Raw genomic sequence first — 11,761 nt, forward strand, 5'->3', positions numbered from 1 at the left:
ACACGGGAGGGGGCAGCACACGGGAGGAAGCAGCACACGAGAGGGGGCAGCACACGGGAGGAAGCAGCACACGAGAGGGGGCCGCACACGGGAGGGGGCCGCACACGGGAGGAAGCCGCACACGGGAGGGGGCCGCACACGGGAGGGGGCCGCACACGGGAAAGGGCCGCACACGGGAGGGGGCCGCACGGGAGGAAGCAGCACACGGGAGGGGGCCGCACGGGAGGAAGCAGCACACGGGAGGGGGCCGCACGGGAGGAAGCAGCACACGGGAGGGGGCCGCACGGGAGGAAGCAGCACACGGGAGGAAGCAGCACACGGGAGGGAGCAGCACACGGGAGGAAGCAGCACACGGGAGGGAGCAGCACACGGGAGGGGGCAGCACACGGGAGGAAGCAGCACACGGGAGGGAGCAGCACACGGGAGGGGGCAGCACACGGGAGGAAGCAGCACACGGGAGGAAGCAGCACACGAGAGGGGGCAGCACACGGGAGGGGGCAGCACACGGGAGGAAGCAGCACACGAGAGGGGGCAGCACACGGGAGGGGGCCGCACACGGGAGGAGGCAGCACGGGAGGGGAGCGCATGGGAGCGGGCAGCACACGGGAAAGGGCCGCATGGGAGCGGGAACACAACCACCCCACCCACGTGCACAGCCGCGCAACACAACTCTCCCCCCATCTCCCGCATCCCAGGTGGTGGACACCCCAGGGCAGGGAGGGGAGGAGATCAGGAGGGAGAGGAGATCGGGGAAAGGGGGCTAACCCAGCACTGCCTGCCGGCCCTCTTCCCCGCGTTAACCCAATCAGGGAGGGGGATTATTTATTTATTTAAAAAAAACAAATTGGCGCGAGCAGGGGAATTCATAGAGCCGCAGCAACTACTCGCCAGCGGCCAAAATCCACCCGCCACGGGCGTGTGTGTGTGTGTGTGTATATTTATATATATATATATATATATATATATATATATATATATATATATATATATATATATATATATACATATATACATACATACACACACACACACACACACACACACACACACACACACATATCACAAACAGAAAAAGAAAGCAGCGTCTGCTTATGGTTATTCCAGTGTGTATGTATGAACTGACTGAAAATCGTATTAATCTACACAATATAAACTAATAATAGTGAATAACTAAAATAATCAAATCTAGCACAAATCTATATAAAACCTGTAAACCATAAAGGAATAATGCATTGAATAAATGACAACATATATAAAGAAAAGCAAAAAGGTGTGATAACCAGTCCTCAAAGATAAGTCCAATGATAATGTGGGTTCTGGTGTAGAGGGTCTCCGGCTGCTCTCAATATGGACAAACCACGTCTACAGGGAATCTAAAAGGACGCATTGACACTGACGTCATCACCGAGCGCTGGAGCAGACTGATCCATGCGCGACTGCTGCAGAGGCTTGACTCATACGGAGCCACTTTCCAGGACTCTTACACAGCATCACCTGCCCTGGACATCTGCTGGGACGTCGACCCTTTATACTGCAAGACTGGGACTGCCCCAAGATGTTGCAATACTAACCGGATGGTGGTGATTATATCACGCAATGCTTGATTTTATTGTACTTTTGTAAGTGCATTTTTTACCCCCTCCTCCCCTTCCCCTCATTAAATTTACAATTTTACGCTATGGGCGTGCGCTCTCTCCTCCTTTTTTCCATATATATATATATATATATATATATACAGTGTTCGACAATCCTATACATTTGCACACCCGGGGCGAGTGGATATAACCTCTGGGCGAGCTCTTATTGGCCCAAGCAGCATACGTGTTTGTTTTTTTAAATTTTCCCTGCTCGTGCTGGCTGGAAAAAAAAAAAAACTTCCCCTACCTGACAGCTGATTGGCGCGCGCTCCAGGGCTCTATATGAGCCCGCCCCCAACAAGCGCCCATTCTTTCTGCCAGGAGATCTGTTGGAGAGTAAGTACTCTCCAATCCTCCATCCTGCGGCCCCTCTGCTCCTTCCCTGCCTCCTGCAAGCAAACCCGTGCGATCCCCCTGGTCCCCATATGGCTCCCTACTCGCCACCACCGCGGCCCTCTGCCGCTAGTACGCGCCTTTGCGTTAGCACTCCCCTCCTCCTGCCCCCTTCCCCTCCCCTCCTCCTGCCCTTCGATCGCTGTCCGGGGCGGGACGTCCCCACGGCTGCAGCCCGGTAGGGAGACTGGCGCCCACTGGGGGACACCTCAGCACGTGCCTCCCACACACCCTGCCACCTCACCAAAGCTTCCACTACGCCCGCGTGAGGTATGGGGGGGGATGTCGGCCTGCCCCCCCCCCCCCCCCACGAGCTTCATGCCGCCGTGGGGTGGGGGGGAACAAGCAGCCTGCAAACCTGTTTGGCCGCGCACTGCGGGACATGCCGGCGAGGGGAGCAGGGCAGTGACGGCCGCGGCGGGGCTGACTGTCCCCTTTGGCGCCCGCTGGGGGACACCTCACCACGTGCCTCCCACCCACCCTGCCACCTCCTCACCTACCCTGCCACCTCCCCAAAGCTTCCACTACGCCCGCGTGAGGTATGGGGGGGGGATGTCGGCCTGCCCCCCCCCCACAAGCGGGAGATGGGGGCGGGGGGGTGTGGGGGGGAGCGTGGTGGTGGTGCTGGTCGCAGCCTTTCCTCCCCCCCCCCTGTGTGTGTAGAGAGAGAGAGTGTGTGTGTGTGTGTATATATATGGGAGAATGTGTGTGTGTATATATGGGAGAATGTGTGTGTGTGTGTGTGTGTGTGTATATGGGAGAATGTGTGTGTGTGTGTGTGTATGATAGAATGTGTGTGTATATGGGAGAATGTGTGTGTGTGTGTGTGTGTGTATATGGGAGAATGTGTGTGTGTGTGTGTGTGTGTATGGGAGAATGTGTGTGTGTGTGTGTGTGTGTATGTGGGAGAATGTGTGTGTGTGTGTGTGTGTGTATATATATGGGAGAATGTGTGTGTGTGTGTGTGTGTGTGTGTGTGTATATGTGTGTGTGTGTATGGGAGAATGGGTGTGTGTGTATGGGAGAATGTGTATGGGAGTATGTGTGTGACACCAGAGGTACCCCCCCAATCAGTCACCCCTGCCCCAGTCAGTCAGTCACCGCTGCCCCAGTCAGTCAGTCACTCCTGCCCCAGTCAGTCACCCAGTCAGTCAGTCACCCACCCAGTCACCCACCCACCCTCTCTCTCTCTGTGTATCACCCACCCTCTGTGTGTGTGTGTGTCACCCACCGTTTCTCCCCTCTCTGTCTCCCCACTCTCTCTCTCCCCCACACTCTATCTCTCCCCCCCAAACTCTCCTACACTCTCTCTCTCCCACTCTCTCCCTCCCCCACACTCTCTCCCTCTCTCTCTCTCTCTCTCTCTCTCTCTCTCTCTCTCTCTCTCTCTCTCTGTCTCTGTCTCTGTCTCTGTCTCTGTCTCTGTCTCTCTCTCTGTCTCTCTCTCTCTCTCATCTGACTCAAGCTTCACACGGAACACATCGGAACCCCCCTAACCCAGAAGACAGGTAGGGAACACATCCCCTCCAATGTATAATAATCTACGCTGTGGAGCCTACTGTCCAGGTTATATATTTTATTTGCACTCATCTCCATTATTGCACTCCTGCTGCTTTGCTAGCATTTTGCTACCAGCCATTCAGACATTCAAGTTCCTGTTTACACTGTGAACTCTCCCCGGCTGAAACCTCGCTGACATCATCGAGTTCACGCGAGACTCTATTCAGTGTATGCTCTGTGTAGCACCGGAGAGAGGGGAAGGCGGCGTCCCTCGTGGCTTTCGGTCCCTGCCAGGACCTAGAGGGGCTATTGTGGCAAGACACACCGCGGACATCACACCGAAGTCCTCCTCCTTGGGTTCCTGCGTCTGAACGGGCTGAGTTGTACTCAAAAACGCATTTTTTTCAGCTTTGTTTGTGAGTGCATTTTTATCCCTTACTCCATAAATTTATTGTTATACAATTTTACGCTATGAGTGCGCCTGTTTTTTCTGTATTTTTGTAGATATATACTGTATATGCGCGGGCAGCAGGAGGAGCAGCAACACACACACACCCATTACTTACCCGTGCAGGTTTCAAGACCTGGCAGCTCCATCCATCCTAGGTCAGTACACGTGGACATGAAATCCCAGGCAACGCCGGTATATAAGCTAGTATATATATATATATATATATATATATATATATATATATATATATATATATATATATATATATATATATATATGCTCATTTGGGTGATAATGGTGAAAGGCGGGGTTGCAGACCTGCCTAAGACATGCAAATGAGCATACAGTTATATTTCTATTTGCTATATGCTTTGCTGTGGAGGGTTTGTGTCACTTTTTGTACTCACCATAACACACGCGTGTGTGCGTGTGTGCGTGTGTGCGTGTGTCTATATATACTGAGTTAAGTTATGGTGAGTAAAAATAGTGACAAAACCCCCTGCAAAGCAAATATGCAAATGTATATATGTATGTATAAATATATATGTGTATATATATATGTAAATACAACTGTATGCTCATCTGCATGTCTTAGGCAGGTCTGCAACCCCGCCTTTCCCCATTATCACCCAGCATACAGCACTTCCACTGCAGCAAGGGATTCTGGGAAATGACATGCAAATGAGCACACAGTGTCACTTTTTGCCTCAATAACCATTTTTAACATGGTTCCCTATAGGCTTAAGCTTGCTGCATGGTCACAGCTTTGAGCACAGCCAGGGTTAAGGTGCATACGCAGAAAACCCACCCACAGACAGCTGTTTCGACCTTAATGGGTCTCATCAGTGTGGGGTTGGTTAACTGGGTATACACAGAAGCTAAAGGATGGTTTTTGAAGCAAAAAGTGGCACTGTGTGCTCATTTGCATGTAATTTCCCAGAATCCCTTGCTGCAGTGGAAGTGCTGTGTGCTGGGTGATAATGGTGAAAGGCGGGGTTGCAGACCTGCCTAAGACATGCAGATGAGCATACAGTTGTATTTACATTTGTGTGTGTGTGTGTGTGTGTGTGTGTGTGTGTGTGTGTGTGTGTGTGTGTGTGTGTGTGTGTGTGTGTGTATATATATATATATGTATGTATGTGTGTGTATGTATATATATATATATACAGTGCTCGACAAATAATGATAAGCTGTCGCCCGTTGCGAGTGGATTTAGGCAGCTGGCGACCCGTGCTGCAGCTCAATGAATCCCCCTGCTCGTGCCAATTTTTTTTTTTAAATAAATAAATAAATAATCCCCCTCCCTGATTGGGTTAAAAAAAAAGTTTAAAAAAATGGCGGCAAATCCTGTGGTCCCGGCGCGCGTGCACAGGGCAAGCAGAGTGTCCTGCCATTTGCGCTGCCTGTTCCCCCCAGCAACCCAGAATCCCCCGCATCCCTCCCCCCCCCAATCCCCACGTGGGACGGAGGGGGAAGCCCAAACCAAGCCCCGCGCGCAACCCAGCCCCCCCCCTCCGCTCCCCACGTGGGACGGAGGGGGAAGCCCAAAACAAGCGCCGCGCGCGATCCAGCCCCCACACCCTCCCCCCTCCGCTCCCCACGTGGGACGGTGGGGGAAGCCCAAAACAAGCGCGCGATCCAGCCCCCCCACACCCTCCGCTCCCCACGTGGGACGGAGGGGGAAGTGCCAACCCAGCTTCCCCCGTGCGCGCCTCCTGCGCCAGTCCGCCTCCTGCTCATGATCTCCCCCTAATCACCTGCCCCCGATCCTCGCATGCTGCCCGGGGGTGTCCGGGGAGCGTGCTGCGGCGTCGGCCGCTTCTGGGGGGGGGGGGGGGACCTGCTGCTGCTGCTGCTGCTGAGGCCCACGCTGCGCTGTGTGTCCCATGTCTTGGAGAGGGCCCACTGCCGTGCGGAGACCCCACTGCTGCCACGTGTGACCCGGTGAGTGTGTGAGTGACAGACTGAGTGTCTGTGAGTGTGTGAGTGTGCCTGTGTGTCTGTGAGTGTGCCTGTGTGTCTGTGAGTGTGCCTGTGTGCCTGTGTGTCTGTGAGTGTGCCTGTGTGTCTGTGAGTGTGCCTGTGTGTCTGTCAGTGTGTCTGTGAGTGTGCCTGTGTGTCTGTGTGTCTGTCAGTGTGCCTGTGTGTCTGTGAGTGTGCCTGTGTGTCTGTCAGTGTGCCTGTGTGTCTGTGAGTGTGCCTGTGTGTGTGTGTGTCTGTCAGTGTGCCTGTGTGTCTGTGAGTGTGCCTGTGTGTCTGTGAGTGTGCCTGTGTGTCTGTGAGTGTGCCTGTGTGTCTGTCAGTGTGCCTGTGTGTCTGTGAGTGTGCCAGTGTGTCTGTGAGTGTGCCTGTGTGTCTGTCAGTGTGCCTGTGTGTCTGTCAGTGTGCCTGTGTGTCTGTGAGTGTGCCTGTGTGTCTGTCAGTGTGCCTGTGTGTCTGTCAGTGTGCCTGTGTGTCTGCGAGTGTGTCTGTGTGTCTGTGAGTGTGCCTGTGTGTCTGTGAGTGTGCCTGTGTGTCTGTGAGTGTGCCTGTGTGTCTGTGAGTGTGCCTGTGTGTCTGTGAGTGTGCCTGTGTGTCTGTGAGTGTGCCTGTGTGCCTGTCAGTGTGCCTGTGTGTGTGTCTGTGTGTGTGCCTGTCTGTGTGTCTGTGTGTGTGCCTGTCTGTGTGTCTGTGTGCCTGTCTGTGTGTGTGTGTCTGTGTGTGTGTGTCTGTGTGTGTGTGAGTGAGTGTCTCTGAGTGTGTGTCTGTGAGTCTTCTGCGTGAGTGTGTCTCTGCGTGAGTGTCTGCGTGTCTGTGAGTGTCTGAGTGAGTGAGAGTGAGTGTGTGTCTGTGAGTGTCACCCTCTCCCTGTGTCGCCCTCGCCTTCTCCCTGTCGCCCTCTCCCTGTGTCGCCCTCGCCCTCTCTCTGTCTTTGTCTCTCATTCTCTCTGTGTGTGTTCTGTGTCTCTCTTTTTTTGTCTCTCATTTTTGTGTCTCTCATTTTTGTGTCTCTCTCATTTTTGTGTGTCTCTCTTTTTCTGTGTGTCTCTCTTTTTCTGTGTGTCTCTCTCTATCTGTATCTGTCTGTCTGTCTCTCTCTCTGTCTGTCTCTCTCTGTCTGTCTGTCTCTGTCTGTCTCTCTCTGTCTGTCTTCTCTGTCTGTCTCTCTCTGTCTGTCTCTCTCTGTCTGTCTCTCTCTGTCTGTCTCTCTCTATCTGTCTCTCTCTATCTGTCTCTCTGGCGGAGTCCATAGAAGGACAGGCCGCGCTGAGCCGTGCGGACGCTCCGCGCTGAGCCCCTGCATACTCAATGAGGGGGCTCACGCGAGCGTCCGCAGGCGTGCTGAGGCGCTGGAGTTTTCAGCCGACAGCCAAGCTGTTTTTCAGAGCACTGTCGGCTGAAAACATCCAATCAGCGCGGAGCAGCGTCAACGTCACGGCGCCTTGACGTCTCTTTATCTGTCTCTATCTGTCTCTCTCTGTCTCTGTCTCTCTCTGTCTCTCTCTGTCTCTCTCTGTCTCTCTCTCCCACTCTCTCCCACTCTCTCCCACTCTCTCTCCCACTCTCTCTCCCACTCTCTCTCCCACTCTCTCTCCCACTCTCTCTCCCACTCTCTCTCTCCAACTCTCTCTCTCCGTCTCTCTCTCTCTGTCTCTCCCACTCTCTCTCTCTGTCTCTCCCACTCTCTCTCTCTGTCTCTCCCACTCTCTGTCTCTGTCTCTCCCACTCTCTGTCTCTGTCTCTCCCACTCTCTCTCTCTGTCTCTCCCACTCTCTCTCTCTGTCTCTCCCACTCTCTCTCTCTGTCTCTCCCACTCTCTTTCTGTCTCTCCCGCTCTCTCTCTGTCTCTCCCGCTCTCTCTCTGTCTCTCCCGCTCTCTCTCTGTCTCTCCCGCTCTCTCTCTGTCTCTCCCGCTCTCTCTCTGTCTCTCCCGCTCTCTCTCTGTCTCTCCCGCTCTCTCTCTGTCTCTCCCGCTCTCTCTCTGTCTCTCCCGCTCTCTCTCTGTCTCTCCCGCTCTCTCTCTGTCTCTCCCACTCTCTCTCTGTCTCTCCCACTCTCTCTCTGTCTCTCCCACTCTCTCTCTGTCTCTCCCATTCTCTCTCTCTCTCTCTCTCCCACTCTCTCTCTCTCCCACTCTCTCTCTCTCTCCCACTCTCTCTCTCTCCCACTCTCTCTCTCTCCCACTCTCTCTCTCCCACTCTCTCTCTCTCCCACTCTCTCTCTCTCTCCCCCACACACTCTCGCTCTCTCCCCCACACACTCTCGCTCTCTCCCCCACACACTCTCGCTCTCTCCCCCACACACTCTCGCTCTCTCCCCCACACACTCTCACACTATGGATCTGGATATCTTAACTGCCCTATACTACACTGAAATAACCTATACTGCTTACTTCCAGATCTGACTCAAGCTTCACACGGAAGACATCGAACCCCCCCTAACCCAGAAGACAGGTAACGAACACCTCCCCTCCAATGTATAACATTGCGGGAATGAGGGTACCTGGACTTTGAGGGTCTGCGGATCAGGTAAGATCCCAGGTGGGATTGCTGCTTTAAACATTCTGAAGCGGGGGCATCCAGACACTGGTTAAGGGGTTCAGGAAACTAGTCATCCACATCTGGCTTTTTTTTTCTAGATTTGACATTTATACACACACACACACACACACACCAAGGACTAATTGTAGTATAATGTAATACAATAAATAAACTAATATCAAAAACGAATGTTCTTACTAGGAATTTATTCAATTTATTTAATTTATGGCTTTTTTTTAAATGCGTGGCTGGGGGCGGGACTAGAGGCGGGGTTGGGGGCGGGACATGGGGCGGGACTAGGTGGCGAGTAGATTTTTTGGTTTGGCGAGTAGATTTTTGGGTGATTTGTCAAGCACTGTATATATATATATATATATATATATATATATATATATATATATATATATATATATATGTTCTTCAATATTCGGTGATACCTTTTTTATTGGACTAACAATCTATGACATAAATTGTTAGTCCAATAAAAAAGGTATCACCGAATACTGAAGAACTCATTTATTCTGCACTATTGCAACTGCACTAACACGGCTATTTTCTGCTATATATATATATATATATATGAATATATATATCTCTACATATCAACCTCAAACTCACCCATTCCCCGGATGAAGTACATTTCCAAGACACCACCATTACTATAAAGAACAACCAACTACAGACTTCTGTATACCGCAAACCTACAGACAGAGCCAGCTATTTGAGGGACAACAGCTTCCACCCGACACACACCAAACCTGCAACCATCTACAGTCAAGCCATACGATACAACCGGATATGCTCCGACACAGCAGACAGAGACCAGCGGATTAAAGCCTTGAGATCAGACTTTATAAACCGTGGATATAACCACAGAATTGTAGACCAGCAAATTCACAAAGCCACCAGAATACCAAGAAGTGATCTCCTTGAATACAAACAGAAGGAGACATGCGACAGGGTTCCTTTGGTGGTCACATATAACCCACACCTAGGAGCCCTACGCAAGATCGCCAGGAAACTACAACCCATCCTCCAGGAAGATACAAGACTGCAACAGGTCTTCCCTGAAGCACCCTTATTATCATACAGACAACCCCATAATCTCAAGAATATTATGGTGAGGAGTAAAGTATTCAGCAGTACAACTGAATGCGGGACAAAACCATGCCAGGACCCAAGATGCAAAACCTGCGCAATGCTCTACACAGCAGACACAATACAAATACCACACAGGAATCGGGAATACAAAATCAGAGGAAGGTTCACCTGTTCTTCCAGCAATGTCGTGTACCTCATCATGTGCATGAAATGCCCAGGGGGCTGCTACTACATAGGTGAGACAGGACAGGGGCTAAACAAGAGAATGAACCTGCATCGCCACAGCATCACACGCGGAACAAGAGACAGTCCTGTTGGCGAACATTTCTCTGACTCTGGCCATAAGATGAATGATCTGAGGGTTGCCATACTCAAAGGTAATCTTAAAATCCCGAAAGAGAGACGGTTGCATGAATACAAATTTATGCAACTGTTCGGGACACTTAGCAGTGGCCTAAACAGAGATCGAAATTTTATGAGTCATTACTGACACTAGCGAACTCTCTTCCCATGAGCGCTAAAGGCCATGTATGTACATACTGTGCTATATGTATGCACACACAGCTGTCTCTCACACATACTAATACTCCTTATTTTTCCATCCCTATACACCAATAGGGACCACATAGTATCCACACACACTTTTAGTTGTGCTACAAACTCTCACATTTCCACACCCACCCACACCATTTATATCCCCTCTCACTCCACACACACCTTGTGTAGAGCACAGTTTATACTGTGGGCTCTCCATTCATTTTTATTTACACTGATACACATACACACTCTTTCTTCACTTGCTTTCAGTTACCCTTTGACACCTCCAGCCATAAATCTCATCCACACAGGGGAAGGACCAGCACAGATAACATTCCAAGAGACACTGTTTTTAAGTAATCCTTGCTTCATTCATTGTAACATCGCCGGAAGAAGAGATCAGTGTATCTCGAAAGCTCGCACAAATAATAGCATTTCGTTAGCCACAGAACGGTATCATCTATTTATTTTTTGATTATTGAAGCTCGGCTAACACGGTACTGATACCTCTACGTACGTGCGTGCGTGCGTAAATATAGCTGTATGCTCATCTGCATGTCTTAGGCAGGTCTGCAACCCCACCTTTCCCCATTATCACCCAGCATACAGCACTTACTGCAGCAAGGGATTCTGGGAAATGACATTTAAATGAGCACACAGTGTCACTTTTTGCCTCAATAACCATTTTTAACATGGTTCCCTATAGGCTTAAGCTTGCTGCATGGTCACAGCTTTGAGCACAACCAGGGTTAAGGTGCATACCCAGAAAACCACCCACAGACAGCTGTTTCGACCTTCATGGGTCTCATCAGTATGGGGTTGATTTTACTGGGAATGCAAGAGAGGCTTATGGGATAGGCTAAACCATAATAGTGAGTAAAAAAAGTGACAAAAACCCTCCACAGGAAAGCAAATATGCAAATATAGCTGTATGCTCATCTGCATGTCTTAGGCAGGTCTGCAACCCCACCTTTCCCCATTATCACCCAGCATACAGCACTTACTGCAGCAAGGGATTCTGGGAAATGACATGCAAATGAGCACACAGTGTCACTTTTTGCCTCAATAACCATTTTTAACATGGTTCCCTATAGGCCTGTGGAGGGTTTTTGTCACTTTTTTTACTCACCATAACTTAACTCAGTATTATGGTTATATATATATATATATATATATAATATTTTATACTGTACTGTACATATATCTTAATAATAACACAAATAATACATGTTTATATTGCTTTCTGACTTGTTTCTGCCTTGCAAGAAGTGACACAAATTCCACATTGTGTGACACTCTAGTCAAATCAAGCTTCAGTATTTGACACTTGCCCACAATCAAAATGGCTGCTGGTTGTTACCGACGTACCGCCTTCTTGACGTCATCACGCTGAGCAGCAGACGCGCATGCGCCTATCGTAGGAGAGAGCGGTTGGGAGTCTACGGGCGGCTGGACTTGTGACTGCTGACCGGGACATTACTCCAGCCCATCCACGTCTGCTTAAACCAGATTAACCCCGTGACCATGCCCGGGAGCCGCGGCCCGGCCTGAACGGAGAGGTGTTCGGGAGAGAAGGAGATGTGTTGGGTGTACAAGGGATACAAGATGGCGGCTGCGCGGGG

At 50.7% G+C, this 11,761-nt stretch overlaps 1 protein-coding gene across 2 annotated transcripts in view; it reads left to right on the forward strand.

Annotated features, from left to right (window-relative positions):
* Positions 1–11,537: 11,537 nt before the first annotated feature.
* Positions 11,538–11,761, forward strand: part of LRIG2 (leucine rich repeats and immunoglobulin like domains 2) — a 61,578-nt gene continuing 61,354 nt past the window's right edge. For both annotated transcript variants that reach the window (XM_075615292.1, XM_075615293.1), the window contains exon 1: positions 11,538–11,761. This exon is cut by the window's right edge and continues 168 nt beyond it. In XM_075615292.1, the coding sequence (XP_075471407.1) occupies positions 11,718–11,761 (44 nt within the window). In that variant the 5' untranslated portion in view covers positions 11,538–11,717.

Source organism: Ascaphus truei, chromosome 9 (assembly GCF_040206685.1).
Source record: "Ascaphus truei isolate aAscTru1 chromosome 9, aAscTru1.hap1, whole genome shotgun sequence".
NCBI lineage: Eukaryota > Metazoa > Chordata > Amphibia > Anura > Ascaphidae > Ascaphus > Ascaphus truei.